At 41.8% G+C, this 21,644-nt stretch overlaps 1 protein-coding gene across 1 annotated transcript; it reads right to left on the bottom strand.

Annotated features, from left to right (window-relative positions):
* Positions 1 to 1,999: 1,999 nt before the first annotated feature.
* On the bottom strand, positions 2,000 to 21,526 carry LOC133899689 (probable protein NAP1). Its single transcript, XM_062340730.1, has 24 exons — positions 21,354 to 21,526; positions 20,159 to 20,587; positions 19,987 to 20,061; positions 19,239 to 19,319; positions 19,079 to 19,159; positions 18,888 to 18,970; positions 18,218 to 18,302; positions 17,674 to 17,799; positions 17,442 to 17,549; positions 16,994 to 17,038; positions 16,770 to 16,912; positions 16,098 to 16,230; positions 15,386 to 15,490; positions 15,224 to 15,302; positions 7,907 to 8,100; positions 6,979 to 7,124; positions 6,274 to 6,355; positions 6,050 to 6,160; positions 5,573 to 5,698; positions 5,365 to 5,480; positions 5,174 to 5,270; positions 3,838 to 4,835; positions 3,352 to 3,561; positions 2,000 to 2,839 (listed from the first exon to the last, which is right to left on the bottom strand). Exons 2-24 carry the CDS (start codon positions 20,531 to 20,533, stop codon positions 2,359 to 2,361), a joined length of 4,080 nt encoding a protein of 1,359 aa, XP_062196714.1. The 5' UTR covers positions 20,534 to 20,587; positions 21,354 to 21,526; the 3' UTR covers positions 2,000 to 2,358.
* Positions 21,527 to 21,644: the final 118 nt, after the last annotated feature.

Below are 21,644 nucleotides of genomic sequence, written 5' to 3'. Positions count from 1 at the left end.
GATTTGGGAGAAAGAGCAAAATTATTGATTCCAAATCAAACTCTAGAATCCACCATACATATATGAGCAAGAGGAGGAGGAGAGGGGGAGGAAAACCTTCAAAGACCTGGGGACAATCTCAACTTCAAATCATCAAGATTTGATTGGTCCTCAACAAAACCGCAAAAAAAGTTCCTTTGCCGAGCAGCTGGCGGACAAACACTGTCTAGTTGTGATGTTTGGTGCAGAGGATAATAGTAAACATCACTCATTAGTGACGAGTGATAAGGACACATGTCACTAATAACTTTCACATTAGCGACAGGTGTCCTCATAACCCGTCACTAACGATGTTGATCACGAGATTATCTTTACCAGTCTAAGAACAGTACATTAGTGATGGGTGACAACTACGATCCGTCACTAATGACTTTAACGTTAGTGATGGGTAGTCATTAGTGACGGTCTTTGAGGTGACCCGTTACTAAAATAGTAGTGACGGGTCATTACCTTGCCCTCACTAATGACCTCTCATTAATGACAGATCTTGATCGAATCTCAGCCTGTGTCACACATTAGTGATGGATCATCGTTGAATCCGTCACTATTAGCGCATTAGTGATGGAAGCTGATGCTAGAAGCCCAACGGATGTAGTTGGTTCGGAGGTCCCACAGCCCGGATGGGGTGCCGATGGCACCGTGCGCCGTCCCGAGCACCGCCATAGCCACGACAACGAGGAGAGCTCTAGCTGCTGCTGCTACTGACATTATGATCGCGGACTACTGTCGAAGTAATACTTGGAGAAGACGATGCAATGCAGTGTAAGGTTGCGGAGATCAATCGGGGTTGGGATCAATGAATCAATCACTCGATTGATCGGAGATGACGAAGATGAGAGATTGGATTGGAGGTTTGGGTTGAGTTGAGTTGGGTTGGAGGAAGGCATCAATCCTATATACTAACCGCGGCGGAATCCCCAAACGCTCAGGGGCTCTGCTACTATATATGTATATGTATGTGCATATATGTATATACGTATTTGTATACATATAATATACTTTCTATTTTCGGAAATACTAGGAAAACATGAAAGGAAAATTAGTTATATTAATAAATCAACTGAAACAATCTAAAGTGCAAAGGGAAAAAAAACTAAAACTCAAAAAAAATACAAAACAAAGTTTGTTACACTCATATTACAAACATAACTACTATCCACAAATATATTATGTATATATATATAAATCTATATAGATACAAATATATATTTATATTTATATATTTATATTACATACATGAGTTCAGATGAATTCAACATCCCAGTTCCGATAATATATACTAAGTGTGGAAAAATCAGTGTACTAATACGAAACAAATTTTATTAGTTCCGTATTACTGACGTAGTTACTGCTCAGCAATATATTATGTGTGTGTATATATTACATACACGAGTCTAAATGAATCCAATGTTCCCCTTCCAATAACACATACCAATAATAGAAAAATCGGTACGCTCCATATGCTATTAAAGCTACTACAAATCACGTACATTCAAACCTAACATTTATTTGAAACAGGCACGGCAAAGCGCACCAATCTAAGTAGGATATATAGGTGTTGGTTCGTTAGGTGCAACCGCGTGAGCGCGCGCTGAGTGACTGCGCGAGCGGTCGACTCGCTCACGCGTGTAGCTATCGGTGTGTGCACAGATCGAGCCTGGAAGTAGAACAAGACAGCACGTTAAATTAACGGTCAAAGATGAGAGGCTCAACAACACCAAAGGATCCTACGCACGAGAAGTGGTCTCATTTTGTTGCGTAGCAAACTTATCAGTAGTATCTGCAAGTGGAACGGTCTGGTGTTTGCTTAGTGCAGTAGCAATCAGCAGCCGTCTTACAAAGCACTAGTAGAAAAAAAAAACAGCAGAGTAGAACTGCCTGCATCTACCAGCTTTCAAAGGTGACAGATACTATTTGCACCATTAATCATGAATTCTACAACTAAAATAAACAGATGATATGACTTTCGGCAACCCATATTTCTCTCGTTACAACTCAAAGGAGGTTACTTCATCGGCTATCAAACAATCCATTTTACATGAACAACTGTACTAGGTAGTACTGGAAGTATTTTTCACACGCAAACTGGTTCAACTATTCAAATCAGTTCTCTAATAACATTCCCAAACAAGAATACTAACCTAGCAACAAACATCGGGGTTATACTTACAACACCAGCTAGCTACGTACAAACGACACACATTGCAGGAACATATAGTGCTCTACGATTACAAAGAATGGGGTTTGCTTATGCCGAATTCCACCGGTTGGCTGACTCTGGTGCTCCATCACAATCCATGGCCTTGTCAAGGAAGGTCCCTATTTGTAGGACAGAGGGCCAGATCTTGACACGGCAAATTTTTGCAGCGAGCCAGACCCATGGCTTGCAGAGCTTGAGCCCTCAACAAACTTCACTTTCCTGCTTGCACTGAAGTCAAGTGGCCCGGAGCGCCTCATGCTTCGCAGCTGCTTCTCACCGGCCCTTTTATCCGCATCATAGCCTTCATCGTGCTGGGACCCAGATGAGCTGTAGTAGCCCGGCTCAAAAGTGTGAGACCTGGGTGTTGTATCTGATCGATTTTGCCTCGCTGATGGGGAGGCATGCGCCAGAGAGATCAGAGGCGACTGCCTTGGGGATTGCTCCATTGGTTCCGAGGCCATCACTGACGCTCCATATAGCTGATGGTATATTGAACGGAGGATGGTGTAAGGTATGTGAACTTCTAAGGTGCTCCTTGGGAGGTACGGGGACAGCTCGCAGAGTTGATCGAGGAATATTAGCTTCGGAACAATGTGTGGCCTGAATTTAGGTTACATAAAAACCATCAACTAACTACAAAATCATTAGCACATCACAGCTCTTATTTGTCAAAGCCAACAACTAGAGCATCTGAAAAATAGGTAATCAAGAAGTTTCTGGTTTCCAAAGTAAAATTTCGAGCCTCAAAACTCATCTATCCTGATGGAATATTAGAAAACAAGTTCATTTGACTTTAGATTCTGTATAACTGACACTGCTATAGATTAGCATTTTTAGTGTATGGCCAGCATGTTGGGCATTATACTGGTGTAATATCCAGTATCCTGTATACTGTCCAGCATGACTGCTTGACCAGCAACGAGGCCATTCAAGTGGAATGCACTCAAGCAATAGTACGACAAACCTTGAATGGAATGCACTCCAGCAATAGTACAACAAACCTTGTCAACCAAAAATGATTGCCCAAGTGATACAGGAACAGAAAGCGCTTAATGTACACTCCTATGTAAGGATAGCTTTGACAGCAAATAGGAGGAACAAAATTCCAGTACCTGCTAGTGTCATTCCATGAATCCAGGACTATCCCTGCAGACAATTTGACGTAGATTTGCATAGCAGATTTAATATTTGCTTCTGCTGAGACACGGCTTAGTAATTCAGGCTCTTGAAACTCATCGGTATGCCCATTTGAAAGAGAATTTCTTCGCTGTTCCCTTTCGACCCTAGTGTATTCACTTCCCCCAACCACAGCACTTACACTCCTGCACGAATGCAAGAAGTGGATACAGTCACATGCAGCTTATGCCCAATAGTATCCTTTTGTCCCTCTACTATGTATAATATAGAATGAGGAGTTGAGGACATTAGGAAATGATTTAGGAAATCAATTGTCAATATGATACTGAGCCACTAGTATTCTGAAAATAGCGCAATCAAAGGCTAAGATGTGTTGTTTGTCATGGATATCACTAACAATGTTGACATAAGGCATATACTTGCACCAGTCAAACATTAATAGTTGGGAAGTAAGTCCTTACCTTGCTAGGCAGTGCAAATTGTTCCTGAATCCACCTATATTGACATCATAAACAGCACCACTCCACATATTGGACACCATAAATGCAGCACAAAGATATGGAAGTAGGATCCAAGAATTATCCTTAGCAGAACCAGATTCTGCCAGAATAGAGTGTACCCACTCGGCATCGTGTTTGTCACCAACACCAACACTGCTCGCAACCCTTCTCAATCTAATGATCTCATTTCTATCAGGTACCTCGTCTGGCAACTGCAAGGCTAATCCTTTGAGCAAAGAATATATGAGAGGTACTTTCTCTTCAAGGACCACTCCGACAGCCTCAACCAACAGCCGACGAAAAGTTATAGCCTGCCCTGCCTGGATACAGAGGTCAGCCAATGTCTCAATATCAATAATCTGCTTCAGATTTGCATCTCTTTCAATCCTATCACCAGAATTTACACTTCCAGCTAGGCCCTCTAAGGCATCGTTGTTTGACCTCAGCGCTGAGTCAATACAATTTAATAGAGCAGATGTATGTTCCCTTAGCATCTTATCCATTTTATCTATTCCATAACCACCAAAAAGACGAACAAGTGCTTTGAGTTCTCTTTTATCTGTAAATGCTTCAGCTAAACATCCACCACCAATAGGCTGTGAGCTTCTGAAGCAATTCTGGGTTGCATCAAAAACAACTCCAATGTGAGAAGCATCCTTTACTATGTTCTCAATATACCAATTGCATATTATCTCTATGGCAGATCCCCCTCCTTGTGTCCCCACTTGTGTCTCAAATATTTGGAGGTTGGGAAATGGCCCAGTAAAACTCTCTGCTAGAAGCACTTCACGTATACCTTCAGTAAGGTCCATACTGATATGCTGCTCTGCTAGATGGATGATGCCCAGATGTCTTCTTAGAAGAGATTCTATGATCGATGGTCGCTGAATGCAGTTATCAGTTCTAATCATGCTATGAAATCTTCTCCTGAAATTTCCTATGATGCAGTCTCTCATGTACTGTGAAATAAAAAGCATCTAGGTAAGTCAAACAATAACACTTGCATGCCAGTTTCAGAAATAAACAACATAAGCAATAGTTTTCGTCTGAAAATAGAACATTATTAAAATATGAAAGGATTGATCTTTCCAGAATAAGGGAAGTGTGAACCTTTTAGATCAATTCCCTTTTTGTCATAAGATTATTATTTTACATGAAACTAAGGATAAAATCCACTAGCTTAATAGTCACGAACATGCCTAAGGTTCCAATCTATGATGGAATGAAAGATAACAAATTCAGTAACACTCCAAACATGCATATTTACTTCTTCCCGGAGAACATAAATTGTGCATACCTCCCGGAGAACAAAAACATGGTTGAGAACACAAATAGGCTCCATGTCATTTAGAACAGAACATAAACTTGTCAGCCTTTGCATAGCAGCTTCCAGCCTGTTTTTGATACATCCATAATTATATTAAAGTCAATACTCAATAGAACCGCGATAATATTTAAACAGTGAAGCGAAGCAGTAAATTAACTGACATTTTAACCGAAGAACTATTATCAGGATAGCTCTCATGCCCTGGTATTAACAAGCCTGAAATAGCTTTTGCTCTTGTTGTATTATTCAAACGAAGAGCTGCTTGCTCCGGGGAAAGCTGACGAGTTTAGAAGTGAGACTTAAATATATAGCCTATATGCCAAAAGCAAAATATTTGACGGGAAATGCCAAAACCAAAATATTATCTACCTGCATCTCCAATGAGCCAAATCCACCTTCTGAGTCCAGAATATTAATCAAACCTTCCAATCCACCCATGATAGACTCAATAAGGGACTCAACATATGAGATAGAATCTCTGCCAATTTTGTTAACCTACATTTCAAACAAAAGGAGAATTCACTAATTAATATATTAACAAGAGAGGTGCAATCCTGTAGTGGGGGAAACTTAGTAACATATAGAGGACTGAGGACATCAAGTTGAGTTGTGTTTATAATAAGAGATGAACAAGCATATAGAATTATTTGTCCATGACAGTCCAAAGCTTCACAATTCAACAGATCAAGTATAGTAAAAGTCCATCTCCTCAAGCAAGATCAATAACTTATGCATTGCATTATCCTATTTTACAAATCCTCTAATCATCTTGCAAAAAGCTCATCTTCAGGATGTTGTACGCATCAAAATAATGGTCAAAGTGAATAATATAGTGAGTTTATACACCTCTTCAGGAATAATTGCAGAAGCACATTCCGGAAAACTGCAAGCTGCTCCAAGCCATGCACAACAATGTTGTGGGCGGCCTTCTGGACCAAACATTGTATTTCTGAAAACCTGTAAGGTCCCAGCAAAATAGAACTTGTTATCACCACAAAAGGCTAGTTAATGAGAAGAGAAGAAAGGGACCGCGCAAATTACACAGCAATGTAAACAAAATATACACTTACCGTAGTAAGATGTTGATGATAAAAGTAAAGTTTCTTAAGACTTCCATGTTTGGAAAGTTGGCTCTCAAGTTCATCCACACATCTGTGAAACATGTTAAATCTAGTGAGATTCAAATGATTCTTGAAGAACTTTGATTGATGTATTTGAGTTTTTTTTTCTTAAAGCAACTGCAAGTATTACCAAAAGCGCAATACCGGAGAACTATGCAGATGGACGCATGATACACAATTACTTTAGCTATTCTGTTGGTTAACCTCATCTTAACATGATAGCTAATTGTAATTGTAGTAGTCTGAGAGATATAAATAATGTAGTAAATAACATGATAGCTAATTGTAATTGTAGTAGTCTAAGAGAGATAAATAATGTAGTAAATGGCGTGAAGATGGTATAAAACAAGGCGCAAGATTTCATAGTATGAATTAGAACTAGTTATATTGTATGCCATGCCAATTCTGATAAGCACCGCAAAGTTCAGAAGCTAAGAAAAAAGGAAAAAAAAACTCAATACCATCGCAAAGAGGTATAATGGGAAATTACCATCCAATGCTAGGATGACATGTGAGGCATGGGACCACATGTCATTCACACAGTGGATTGTATTTTTCTACTTGCTGATCTTCGCGATGGTACTGAACAATATTGGCTGGGGAGAAAACAGAACATTAAGCTATATTCAAATTGAAATGGCTATTTCCCATCACCTAGACCAATTATATGCAGCATTGCCTTCTGACACCAAGCCCTCCTTTCCTGTAGACACAGTAGCCTTCTCCAAGTGCCGAATGTTTATCGAGGATCGTGAAGATGTGACAATCATCAAAATGGAGAGCCAATGCTTACGCAAATCCTGCACCATCAGATTATCAGGTTTAAAAAATCCAAAAGGTAAATTTTATGGAAGACTAAGCATATAGATACAGCTGGTGACATACTTTTCACTGGTTGCTGCAATCGGCAATGTGATGTATTATGAGTATGCCAGTATGGTAGCATAAAAGAAACCAAAACCAAGGTGGAACCTCAGTTTGTTCTGATACACTTTATGTTTTAGAGAAAAACTCGCAACAAGCAGTAGATTATGGTGTTTATATTCACAAATTATGCAAAGAATTAGGATCAACTCGAACATGATTAAAAATCAAGAAATCATCAATATACAGAAAAGTGGGAAGGTAATATTCAATAAAGAACAATTCAGAAATAATAAATTCTAGGGAGAAGCACAGTGAGCACTTTTTATCTACAGAAAAGAGCTTTAGGGCAAACGATCCTCATCAATATCTAGAAGTCAAATTTTCACAAAAAAATATTCCAAACTGAATTCCAGAATCTTGAGAAAATTTAGAACTATAGTTATCCAAATGCAGACTTAAATATGGTGCTACTGTTCAAGAAGAAACTGCTTTGAGCGAGAAAACATGAGCACTAGAAATTATGCGGGGCAAATTTGAGCTGAAACTGGCGTGTGGATCAACAAGAAATCCTATACATTAATTTGCCTACTACTTGACATAGAAAATCACTATCAATAACAGAAGTGGGGAATTAGCAGTGTTAAGTTTTAGGAAAATTTAGGTGTATCGACATGGATCATTGAGTAGATCTGTAGACGGTAATAGGGAAACTTACAGTTAAGTCACAAGTAATGGCAGGGACACTTTCCCCTTGAGGTTTTGGAATGTTCTCCAGACAATGGAGGACTTGCTGAAAAAGGCCCTTCAGTGTCGCATCTAGGTCAAGAGCAACCATTCCTGGAGTACCAAGTAAGAACCGTATTCTTCCAGCACAAGCTGACAAGTATGACAATGCATATCCTTTTATTGCTGCAAAGAGAAAAGGTAGCATGTGATAAGCAATTTTGTTTGGCATTGTTCTGTTACGACATATATTTGTTTCTCTAGTACTTTCTTTGTCCCAAAATAAAGGGATGTGATGGCTGATGCAATTGATGATATGGATGTTGATTATGGGACGAGGTAGCAGATAGATAGATGAGTTCGCCCTCTCTTGGAAGCTCTGAACCTTCTTTTCTATCTATTTTTTGCTTCCTTCTACCTAGACATCTCCTCTCTATTTATAGAGGATTACTTGACCCCTAAGCTATCAAATCCTAACCAACTCATCTTAACTAAACCTTATCTAATTGATAGCAATCCTAACTAATCTAATCTTATTCCTAATTTGACTCGGTGCTACAGAACTCGGCGCTACAGTAACGAAGATATTCTCCATAACCAATTATTCTCACTAAATCTACCATATCATTTAGCGATATGGATGTTGATTATGGGAAGAGGTAGCAGATAGATAGATGAGTTCACCCTCCCTTTGGAAGCTCTGAACCTTCTTTTCTATCTTTTTTTTTTTTTGCTTCCTTCTACCTATACATCTCTCTATTTATAGAGGATTACTTGACCCCTAAGCTATCAAATCCTAACCAACCTCATCTTAACTAATCCTTATCTAATTGATAGCAATCCTAACAAATCTTATTTTATTCCTAATCTGACTCTGCGCTACAGTACTCGGCGCTGCAGTATTCAGCGCTACAGTAACGAAGATATTCTCCATAACCAATTATTCTCACTAAATCTACCATATCATTTCCACCCGCCTAGAAAAACAGCTCGTTCTCGAGCTGGCAGTACAAAGAGCTTGCCGCTGACGGAAACCTAGATAGATGGGCACACGCCAAGGCTTGGGACGTTGTCATTGTTGGCCATGTGGACCTTGAAGCCTGAGTGCGGGGCGGCAGGCCGAGCTGCTGGGCCTTTGTGGCTGCCAAGGAGAGTGTAGAGCGCGAGTCGACGCAAGCCTGGCACAAAGACGTGCCGAAGAGGAGCGAACCAGCACTTTGGGGCTTCGATGGATAGGCGAGCCGGGAGGAGTTGTGGGGGTGGAGGAGCAGAGGTAGAGGCGGCCGGTACGCCTGAACGGCAAACAAGTCAACGCGGCGATCTGGCCCAACGGAGCTGGAAGCAACGGGTGAAGTAGTGTCATCCCGTCGACCGGCGAACAGGAGACCGGATCCACCTCCGAGACGAGTGGAGCTACCCGCACAAAGACGCACCAGGAGGTCGGCCGGTCGTGCAGTGGAAGGCGACGCCGGTCGGAGAAGCAGCGGTGTTGGACGGATGGCGTTGACGACGCAGGCGGCGACAGTGGAGGAGAGATCCGGGAATCTCGCAGGCCAGAGGTTGAGATCGGGCGGGAGGGTAGCAAACGGAGGAGGCGGTGGCCCGTTACGGAGCGTCGATCGGTGTTGCGAAGGCCGCGGTCGAGGTGGGCAACGATGGATCCGACGGCGGAGAACCACACTCAGCCGCAGGAACGCCGAGCGCAAACGGGATCCAACAGGGCAAGCGCAGGAAGAGGTCGTTGGGCGACGGGCGGCGCCGGGTAGTCGTGTGGCACGGGCGGACAGCGTCGGGGGGATCTGCACTGGAGATGCGGTCCGGCCCCGAAGGCGTCCACCATGCGTCAGAACAGGGCAGATCCGTGCGGACCGGACGGCGCGGACGCACGACTGGCTAGCGCCAGTCGGAGGAGCAAGAGCAGGTGCATGGCTCAACAGGAGGCGACCTTCCTCGCGGATCTCCGAGAAGGCAGCCTCTAGGGCTGGCCATCGCTAGACTCGACATCGTGGACGTCATCCTCCATCTATTCCTCCGCGTAAAAGAAGAAATCGCGGACATCAGTAAGGTCGATGTCAACCTTGTATACCTCCACCGTTTGTCCTGCCGAAGTTGAAATTGTCGAGGAACTCTTGGTAGGTCTGGAAGAACTTCATGGGCATGGCATCCATGGCATGTGGGTGGAAAAACTGGGCTGAACAGATCCGTGTGAATGGCGTGCTGCTACAGTAACGCAATGCTACAGTAACACGGGACAGCAGCAGCAGTACAGCTATGGTTGCAGGCGCCGAATCAAAGTCTCTGATACCAAATGATATGGATGTTGATTGTGTGAAGAGGTAGCGGATAGATAGATGAGTTCGCCATCTCTTTGAAAGCTCTGAACCTTCTTTTCTATCTATTTTTTGCTTCCTTCTACCTATACATCTCCTCTCTATTTATAGAGGATTACTTGACCCCTAAGCTATCATATCCTAACCAACCTCATCTTAACTAATCCTTATCTAATTGATAGCAATCCTAACTAATCTAATATTATTCCTAATCTGACTCGGCGCTACAGTACTCGGCGCTACGGTAACAAAGATATTCTCCATAACCAATTATTCTCACTAAATCTACAATATCAATTGAGACCAAGGATTATTGTCCTATCAGTTTAATACATAGTTTCGCAATGCTGGTCACGAAGTTATTAGCCAACAGGCTTGCTACAAAGCTATCGGCTCTAGTGTCCTCGAACCGAAGTGCTTTTGTGAAGGGAAGATACAGACATGATAACTTTGTGCTTGTGCAGCAGACCGCGAGGGTGTTACATAGACAAAAAGAGCCAAGGGTCCTTAAACTGGATATATCTAAGGCCTTCGACTCGGTATCGTGGTCGTTTCTCTTGGAGGTGCTCATCTGGGTTTCGGTCCGATATGATGCAACCTGCTATCAAAACTGCTCATATCATCCTCAACACGAGTGCTTGTAAATGGTGTACCGGGGGAGCTAATCAACCACCAACAGGGCTTAAGGCAAGGCAACCCATTATCCCCTATGTTTTTTATTATCATTATGGATGTTCTGAACGCATTGATTTCTAAGGCGAGTGAGCTCGGATTGCTGCAACCCCTCCTTGCAAGGGAATCGAGTCAGCGGGTATCTCTTTATGCTGATGACGTGGTCCTCTTTTCGCAACCATGTGTGGAAGATTTGGAGCTCATCAAAGAAATTCTTCAGGTTTTTGGTGAGGCATCGAGCCTTGTCACCAACATAAGGAAATGCTCGGTAACCCCGATCCAATGCCAAGAGCAGCACATTGAGATGGTCCAGTCGTCCTTGCCTTGCAATGTGGTGGAGTTTCCTTGCAAGTACCTGGGGTTGCCTCTCTCAGTAAGGAAGCTCACTAAAGCAGATTTTTACCCACTAATTGACAAGATTGCAGACCAATTACCGGGATGGAAGGCAGCCATGATGCACCCAGCTGGGAGAACTACGCTTGTTAAAGCAGTGCTCACAGCCATACCAGTCTATCAGCTCATCGCTTTGGAGTTTCCGAAATGGGTAATCAAGGCAATTGATAAGATAAGGCGAGCTTTCTTATGGAAGGGTCGAAAAGAAGTGAACAGGGGGCATTGTTTCGTTGCTTGGCATCGGGTTTGCATGCCCATTGAGCTGGGAGGGCTCAGTTTACACGATATGGAAGCTCTCGGATGGGCATTACACATGAAGTCTGTGGTTGAAGAAAACTCAACCAGACAGGCCTTGGGCCGGTTTCGAGCTGCAGGTGCACCCCAATTCATTAGCAATGTACTCGGTTTCAGTGATCTCCATTGTTGGTAGTGGGAAGAGGACATATTTTTGGACTGATCGATGGTTACATGGAAAAGCTATATGCAATCTCGCACCTTCGTTAGTTGCGTTGGTCCAGAAGCGGATTAGCAAGAGACGGACAGTCCAGGCATTGTCGAACAATGATTGGGTCCAGGATATTAAGGGCACTCTGTCAATTGAGGCATTGTTGGAGTACCTCCAGCTGTGGGATATTGTAGGAGAGGTTCAGCTTACTCCCGGAGTGGATGATCAGCACCGCTGGACGCCCTCGGCCTCCGGTGAATTTTCATCCAAGTCGGCATATGGTCGTTTCTTCGTTGAAACCATGGGGTTTGAACCGTGGAAGGAAATTTGGAAGACTTGGGCTCCACCAAGGTGTAAATTCTTCATGTGGCTAGTGATCTTGAATCGATGCTGGATGGCTGATAGGTTGGCACGTCGGGGGCTTGACCATCCCAATCGTTGTCCACTTTGTGATCAAGATGATGAAACAATTCAACATCTTCTAACTTCATGTGTGTTTGCTAGGGGAGTTTGGTTCTCAGTGCTTTCACTTGTTAGATTGCAGCATGTTACTCCCAGCCAGGAAGATCATCTTTTCCAAGATTGGTGGCTTACAGCCCAACATGAAGTACCCAGACAACATCAAAAGGGTTTTAATTATCTAGTCATCTTGGTTGCCTGGTGGTTGTGAAAACATAGGAACAAATGTGTTTTTGAGGGAGCTTTGCCTAACACCTGTTCCATCTTGCAAGATGTTGAGGACTAGGCTAAGATGTGGTGTATGGCTGGTGCAAAGGGGCAGAGCAGTATTTGGCCTTGATGTATTGCCATAGTCGTTGTGGTCGTGTTCTCGCTTTGTTTTGATGCTCAGATCAGTTCATTGTAATCCCCGGTAGGGGCACTCTCGATGTCTAGGTGTCGGCGTGTCTTGGGTTGAGTGTGTGTGTGTGTGTGTGTTTTTGTACTCAGTCCACTTTGGACCTTTTTCTTCCTTCTTAATATAATAATGCGCAGCTCTCCTATATATTCAAGGAAAAAAAAAGGATGTGCAACAGAATAAAATTAGGCAACCTCTGAATTCGGCATTGAAAATTCATAATGTTCTTAAGGGCATAGATGAAATCCTACTTAACCGTTCTTTTTAACCTATTAATCTCTCACTCTTGTTCAATGCGAAATCATAGTAGAATAATATGAATCAATTCTATATGCCAGCAACAATTGACAACAGTGATCAGAGCATTAGGATAGGAGTAATCGATCTCATAAAATCTAGCAAATACTAAGTTACTGACAAGGGTACCAATTGTACAAAAGTCAGCCCCTCCAATTTCTTTGTATACAATGACCACTAGCAGCAAGATTTCTCTTACCTGATGTGCTCAACAAAAAATTCATTACAACACTTATAGCATTGTTTTAGTTGTAGGACATTGAAATACCACATTCCACAGACAAGGTGGTGTATAAACTATAAATGCATCTGAAGTTTCCTTAGGACCTCCTCAATGGAATTCAGCAAGGTAGTTATTATGCAGCTCTAACAGCAGCTTATGATTTTTTTCCCCTTCAATGAATAAGGCTACCATCTGAATCTAAAACATACTGACTGCATTAAGGCCATTACAGAATTGAATGGAGAAAACCCAAATCAGGATCAGAAAAAAAAACAATATATTAGAGGAAAACAATTCAATTACAGATCCTTTTACCCTAACAGATTATGCAGATACAAAATGTTCTAAATGATATGGGCGCAGAAAAGCATTAAGGGAAGAAAAGAATTAGTGTCCTATTAGGTTTCGGCATAATTAGTTTCCTTGTAGGATTCAGAATAATTAATTTCAGGACTGTTAGAGTCATATTCTATTTGTATGTCAATATATTTCAGAATAGGTTTACAGTTGGATACGGAATAGGATTAGAGTTGTATTCAGAATAGGTTTAGGTTTGGGTTTGGGTCTATATATAAAGAGAGCCTTATGGTGTAATCGGCAAGCAAAGAAATAAACAAAGTAAAGATCAGAGCCCGCAAGGTAGGACGATCTAGTTATCTCCAGTTACCGTCCTCAATATTTGGTATCACAAGTCCCTATTCCTGCGACCTGTTTTCCACGCCGCCGCCGCTACACCAGCCATTGAACCTGCACCTGTTCTTGCGCCAACCACCACGCCGCCACCGATCCTGCGCACACTCCGTTGTTGTCCTGCCACCACTGTCGCCACCGTCACCACTGTCCTGTGCCGCCATCGACACCGCCGTTGTTCGTTTTTCCCTGCAGTAGCCGCTGCTCAACTCTACGCCACCCACCACCACCGCTTTGCGCCATCGTTGATCACACAACCGGCCTGCACCCCTCATCATGGGTGACGACGCCTACACCATAGAGCTTCTCGGCAATGGAGAAAGTTTTGGCGAAGGTTCAAGCAATTGAGGCTCATCAACTTAGATGGGCAAAAAAAATTCAACACCAATGCGATGGACATGCTGCCACCACCTGCCCCAACAGTTACATTAGCACAAGTCACTTCAGCTCAACCAGTGCCGGCTGAAGGACTACCATCTGCTCTCGTGGCCACACATCCAGAACCTACCATAGTGCTAACAATTCCTGCCGTCACATGCATAGAGGTAGAGGCAAAGCAAGAGGCAACATTGCTCCCATCTGTGGCGTCATTGATCATCAAACAACCACCTGCTACTTCTACTCCGATGTCAATTGCATTGCCAGTGGCAAATGTCTCACTCTCAATCCAGGTGTCCTTAGTTGCTACAGCAATGCCTATGCTGAGAAACAAGGATGATATCGCATCCATCCTTCATAATGTGGGCGTGTTCAAGAACTACAAGGAACCTTCCAAGAACATCAAACTTTCATTAGCATGGGGCTTCCATGGGTTGCAGCCATGGCCACCACCACAGCTCGAGGATGAGTTGTTTCATGGCAAGGAGGAAAATGATATGGGTGCAGAAAAGCATTAAGGGGAGAAAAGAATTGGTGTCCTATTAGGTTTCGGCATAATTAGTTTCCTTGTAGGATTCGGAATAATTAACTTCAGGACTGTTAGTCATTCTATATGTAAGTCAATATATTTCGGAATAGGTTTAGAGTTGGATTCGGAATAGGATTAGAGTTGGATTCAGAATAGGTTTAGGTTTGGATCTCTATATAAAGAGAGCCTTATGGTGTAATCGGCAAGCAAAGAAATAAACAAAGTAAAGATCATAACCCGCAAGGCGGGACGATCTAGTTATCCCCAGTTACGTCCTCGATACTAAAGCAGACAGTGCTCGCAACATGAACCAAGTAAACATTAATTAGCCCATAATGAATCGCCTAGAATGTCATGCCAACTACAAAACTTTTCTGTACTCGACATCATAATAAGGTTAACTATCAATACATGATTGCCCTATAAGGCAAGTTTAGAACTAGGCAAGAAATTATTAAACGAAACACTCAAATAAGGCAACAGGTCTGGAAAAAACCTGCTATGTATTTATGGACCAGGCAACAAAGTTTGCCCACTCCATCTAATAAGAAACCAATAGTTGGGTCCGTTGCATCCTGAAAGTTTTGATAGAAAAATTAATATGGAAGGGAACAACAATTTAAGGAACCCAAGACAAAATAAGAACAGAGTAACTCACAATGTCAACAGTTTTCCCTCGAGTAGATTTTGATGATGCAATCCCCACATGTTGGAAGTACCAAACCACCTCAAATTGAGCCAAAGCAAGAGCAGAAAAGACCATCTGACAAATGTACCGATGTTACAATTGTGGATTCACATGATCTTAGGTACTCCCCTCAACATGAAGATCTTTGAAAGTATAGAGCCTACTCAAGTCTCATGGAAAAAGTTCTTTAAGAAGGAATTTGCCAAGATTATCCATTGAACACAGAAAAATATTCTCTGGAATTCCATCAGTAGCTAGTTAATCTAAATTAATCACTTCTGCATTCCCTTTCTCGTTCTTGTGAATTACCCTCTCTTCTAACTATTGATACAAATATATAGTACGATATGTCGATATCCTATTGCATTCCTCGAAAAAAGATCTTAAGTATGGACAAGTTGCCTTAAGAGATAGTTGAATTACTTACAACTGCCAAAAAACTCTTATATGCCCGACATCCCAAAATAATTGATACAAATATATAGGTAGGATACATCTTTCATCATTCAGTTTTTTGTTATAGTACAAAATTTATCAATCATTTTTACATTGATTGGAAGCTCAGACAGTATCCTACGATGAAAATGTCAAATGCCAGAATCTAATGCATCAACTTTGCGGTCCCATTTACGCCAATCTAACAAAATGTAATAGTTAGAAAATGTGATACTTGGCACTGAACCTGAATATTAGGTGCTAGGAGGCTAGGTTGATCTGTAAAAAATAGAACCATCCTTCCAATTTCCTGCTTTAGAAGAATTCTCCTTTCACGATGCATAGCATCACATGACACTAGCGCTTGCTCATGTACTTCCCTGCAGGGAGTCGACAAGTGACAAAAATAAGGGTGAAATATTCACAAACATTTGCAAGAATGTGACAATTGGTAAAAGTAATGACGTCAGAAGGAAAAAAAACTAGGCTAAAGGGAGGAAAACAATCTTTGGAAATAGTTCAGAGTAGAGTGGATTCTAAAGTCAAAACAACACATCAAATCTAGGCTGTCTAGACTATGACAAAAAAAAAGGTGAAATATTAACAAACATTTGCAAGAATGTGACAACTGGTAAAAGTAATGACATCAGAAAGAAAAAAATGCTGGGCGAAAGGGAGGAAAACAATCTTTGGAAATAGTTCACAGTAGAGTGAATTCAAAAGTCAAAACAACACATCAAATCTAGGCTGTCTAGACTTCTGGTAAACCCAAAAAAATGAATATGTAGAGAGGCTTTAAAGAAATTATTTAAAGTATACGGTAAATTTCTCAAACTGCATGGAAGGACAAAATCCATCACATTTCAAGCTATTTTGGGCATAGGGCAACGTAGAGGAGAAACGGCTGTGAAGGACATACATTAACATCTTCTCAACCTGCTTTGCAACATTGTATTCCAGATCAGATTCCTTTTGCTTAGTACGTCCGGATTTAGCCATTCTCTTTGATTCCAGAACTTTTGGAAGGACGTAAAGTTGATAATTCTCATGAAGTAAGATGTACTACGTGAACAAATGAAAGGTCAAATTAGCATAGTAACTCCAAAGCATTAACAGTAGCTACCGCATTATCTTTAATTTTACCTCATCTCTGAACAGAGGGAGTACTAAATTCTCTTTCAGAACAACCTGAAAATCACCAAGGAAAAACAAATTAAGGCTAGTTTGTGGTTGTTGTCATGTGCTGCGCTGCACTATGGAATCTAGTAAGGTGAATCTATACTAATGCTAGTAGGGTTTTGCTGTTACAGCTAGATGAAAGATGCTTTCAACTAAATGCTCCATCTAAATTAGAAATAAACAAATGTTTTATAAAGCCAACTGAATGCCAAACAGAGCCCTACATGATACCAGCAAAAGAATTATTATGAAATAGTAGGGTGAGAAAACAAGAGGATGTGTGTTCCACTCTGTGGGTGGGTGAAACCAGTATACATAATAATTATCCATATGAATGATCAAGTTAGCATGTGTGCAATATATTTCAGGCAAATAAAATATGAAACTAACAAAGAAAAGGCTTATGGCATACCATCGCAACATCTATACTGGTCACCCGAAGTAGTTCATCAGGACAAACAAGATATCCTAGAAGAATCCACTCACGGTATGATGTGACATTAGCCAAGTCTTGGGCCCTCTGGGAGGAAATAGAATCACATTAAGTCTCTAAATTTAATCTCTTTATCATAGTATTGGCAAAATAATGAACTAACGTGTAAAGCTCTGATGATGTACCATCTCTAACCAGTGAAAAAACTAACCATCGGATGAGCAGAGTTTGTTAGGATGTCAGGATAACGTGGATGAAATGGACTGAGAAAACCTTCATTTCTTAACTTTTTTGTATCAGTTGAAAGGAAGATAATTGGGCCAACAGCCTCCAGGACCTGAGGAACAAAAACACTATAGTCAAAGCACATTAAGAGTTAAAACAAAAAATCTAAGTCGGATGCTATAAAGGTATAATAGCAGAGAGAGATATGATATGGAATACAAAGAAAATTTTATGATAAGAATGACAAGTAACTCAAAGAGAATCCAGGAAACTAACCTAGCAAGTAGCAACACAGACTGTATTAAAAAATAATTATCCCCCCAAATATATTCCATACTAGTGTGAGTGTGCGAAAAGCCGAAAACGACTCTAAGAAGCTTTTCTGCAACCTTTTTCACAATCATAGTACTGAATGATGGGGGGAAAGTAACCTAGCACGGTTACAAACTTATAGGTTGAACACTACAAAGAACACATGAAGCTTGATTCCTAGTTATTACTACTGCGATGTAGAATGACATGAGTACCACCTCTCCGATTCGTGGGCTCACAAAATTAAGATCTTCATGCAACCCCTTGATAGGTGGATCATAAGAGTCCACAAATTGAACCAATCTGTGTATAGTTAAACAACAGTGAGTGAAGAAGCGTCTAGTAAAGCAGTAGACATAAAAAATGATAGTGTAGCTTGACAAAATTAATGAAACCATCACAGGGATGCAGTTAAATAGTAAGTGCACAAGTTGCTATCTGTGATAGCACTCCTGGTAGGCTGGTAACAGTTTTAAACAATATGTTAAAAACGTGCACCGGTGATGATATTTATATTTAAAACCCATCCATAAGATATTTAGATCTTTATATAAGAGTCAATATTGGAAAAGCAACAAACTCTGACTCTAGGCCTTCACAATTTGAATTATGTCTTGCATTGCACGCATATTTATTTTTCTTTCAATAACAATCAAGAATGATGAACGTAATCAATTAGAACGTAATCAATTACATATTCGCTTGTGTACGGATTTGAATCATGAACGTAATCAATTTGAATCATGCACACATGATTGACTATATAGAATGGTCTGTATTTGTTCTCCATTGATTTTTATAACACATCAGCACCCATACAAATGTTGAATAACGATAAACTATATAATCATAATGTAAAAGGTTTTGGAAGGAACGTAGCACCCATACCGGTGATAAAACTCACAATCACGACCACCTTTTAGCATGATATGCAAGATGTTGTAAACCTGGAGGATCATCTTTCTTGGTATCTGCAAACAGAAGTTCAGGAAGGAAATCACTTTAGTAAAAGGGGGAAATATTTATTATTTAGAGCAGCAACAAAAGTCAAATAATATTGAGATAAAGAACATCATTACCTTGTCAGAGAAAAGGTTGATTCGGACAAATGAACAAAACAGATCCATGAAAGCATGAAGAATTAAAGAGTTCTGATGTGGCTGTGACAATAGTGCAAATGTAATCAATTACATAGACAAAAACAATAATTATTTCAATCAAGACCGAGAGATTCCTTACCATCAATGTTATGACCGTGCTGCTCAAATCCAGAATAAGTCGCAAAGCTTGTTCTCGAAATGCCAGCAAATCAAGAAGCAACTAATGGGATGACATTTGGGAGAAAATCAGCAAAATGTGGAGAAAAACATATTGAAGGGGAATAAAGGTAATAAACTAGTATAACAAGTCAGAAAGTCAGTTATTTCTAAATATACTGTTCTGAAATAGAAACATTAACAGGGTGTACACACCCATTTTCACTGCTACTCACGGTTAGTTCAGTGCAGTGCTTCATTCCAGCTATGGTACTGATCGTTGGCACATATTTTTACAAGTTTATTGGAAATAAGAAGCACAACTTTTTTCTGGTTAATAAGCTATTATTTGGCACTAAAGCAGATTTAGGGACGACACAGTTATACTACCAAAAAAAGCCACCGGTGCTACCTCATGCGACCTATATTGATTCATACCTGACCAATAAAAGTTCGAAAATGTTTCAGGTGAACCCACAAATGGAACGAACCAGTGCAATGAGTAGTACAGAATTAGGGTAGGTCAGGTATTATGTCCTATAACTTCCAAAAAGGATGCTCGGTTACAGGAGGCCCAAAGCTTGATTGATGTAATCCATTTTTCCACAATTCAGTGCAGATCTGGGCCATACCATACACTTACGTTTTAGATTGCAACACAATTTCCATTAACAGGTAGAACTCATTTTTTCCCCTGAAGGTTAAGATTAATTGATATGCTCGGCACATACCATGATCCATTGCTCAAGGTTGTGCATGTAACCTTCAGCATTTTCGTTCAAAGCATCAAGAGCAAACTTATCTACCTGAAAAGAATTTGAGTCAGCACCATCAGTGGGATTAAATAAACTTCGGTAGGAAGAAAAAAGACCTGTGAGCATTTGAATAAAACCGAATTTTTACCCTTTCCAACTGCAGCTTGTTTGGATGCTCAGGAAATTTCTTCGACAAAGTGACGCAAATTTTAGGGAAATTAGGAAAGACACCAGCTTTCCAAAATGCATCCGAATACGTGTGTGTGTTTGGATCTGGGTAGTCCAGGATGCTATTCAGCCTGTACATTTTGGCCAGCAACCCCTCCGCGACCTTCGATAACTGAATCACTGGCTCCATCTGAAGATGTTTCTGGCCACCGGTGGAAGAGCCTTGCGGCCCATCAACACCCATGTTCCTCCAGCTTACCAACGCCGAAGGAGGTGGTTCTTCGACACTCAGGTACTCCGACCACCGAGACATGCTGCTGTCCACTTCCTTGGTTTTGAACGACACGTGGGTCATGTCTTCCTTAGGTAGAGAACAACTTCCTGTTCCTGGGCTTCAACTGCGATCGAACTGCGGATGTGTAAGTCGAGGAAAAGCATACATGACCTATATCTATACGAATTTAAACTGCAACAATGAATTCAACCTACATCAACCCACTCCATGCCCCGGTGAGTAAACTAGGAAGTAAATTTAAAGTTTCAAACTTAGAGGCAGAGGTATGCTATCGGTGCCCATAGTTTACCGTTAAAATTCTCCACTTGCCTGCTGGATTAAGCAGCTAAACTATAACATGAGGAAGGCGGAACTACGCCCCAGCAAGCTCGCAACACTAAATGCGACGGATTGGCATTTCATGCACGCGTCAAAGGGATACACTGCAAATTCGTCATTTTGGCCTATTTTAGCTCCACCGCTGCATGCACGACACAAACCAAGGTCTTGCCAAACTACTCACATAATCTGAAACTGGAATGCCGCTCACCGAAGGTCACCAACCTACACTGGCACCCCACATCGTTAGCACAAAGCCGAGCTCAACTAACTGGGAATGCCAGCACGAGCACACCTTGGGGGGTCGAAATCGAAGCGTGGGCATCCAGACAAGGCATAATTCAGCGCACTTACAGCTGAGCATACACGGCTCGTGCCCGCAGCAGCGGCTACCCTTCACCTGCCGACAGCGAACTGATCCCCTCGAGACGGCCGCAACTAGCGGCGCAATTACTCATGAGGCAAGCAAGCAAGCAAGCTCAACCGCCTGAATCGACATGAACCCCGCGGCATTTCAAGGGGATTGGGGACGGCGGTACTCCGGGGGTGGGTGCGAGCTCACCTGCGAGGACGGGCGCGCGGATCTGGAGGCCGGTGGCTCGCAGCTCGCTGCCTCTCCCGATCTCTCGACGTGGTGGTGGTCGGGGAGGTGGGAGTGGGAGAAGGATGGAAGGCGACCCCGGGGAGACGAGGATTCGTCGTCACGCCTACGGCATCCCGCGTGACACTGCGAGGTGGGGCCAACTCGCTCCACGGATCTTCTGCGGCCTCAACTGAGCCTCGCTTCGCTGTACCCGCAATTTAATGGGCAATTTAATGGGCTGGGGCCCAAGGACGCTACCCGCCGAGGAGT

This window comes from Phragmites australis, chromosome 18, assembly GCF_958298935.1.
Source record: "Phragmites australis chromosome 18, lpPhrAust1.1, whole genome shotgun sequence".
Classification (NCBI taxonomy): Eukaryota; Viridiplantae; Streptophyta; class Magnoliopsida; order Poales; family Poaceae; genus Phragmites; species Phragmites australis.
The sequence above is the reverse complement of the archived record's forward strand: the minus strand, read 5'-3'. Positions and strand labels throughout refer to the sequence as shown.

What these genes read in the sequence shown, in the direction of transcription:
- LOC133899689 (XM_062340730.1), bottom strand. Translation starts at nt 20,533, where the DNA reads ATGACCCACGTGTCGTTCAAAACCAAGGAAGTGGACAGCAGCATGTCT. An exon ending in ACCTTGAGCAATGGATCATG is followed by an intron (nt 19,320 to 19,986) that starts GTATGTGCCGAG and finishes TCATCCCATTAG; the next exon opens with TTGCTTCTTGATTTGCTGGC. An exon ending in ATCATCAACATCTTACTACG is followed by an intron (nt 6,161 to 6,273) that starts GTAAGTGTATAT and finishes GGGACCTTACAG; the next exon opens with GTTTTCAGAAATACAATGTT.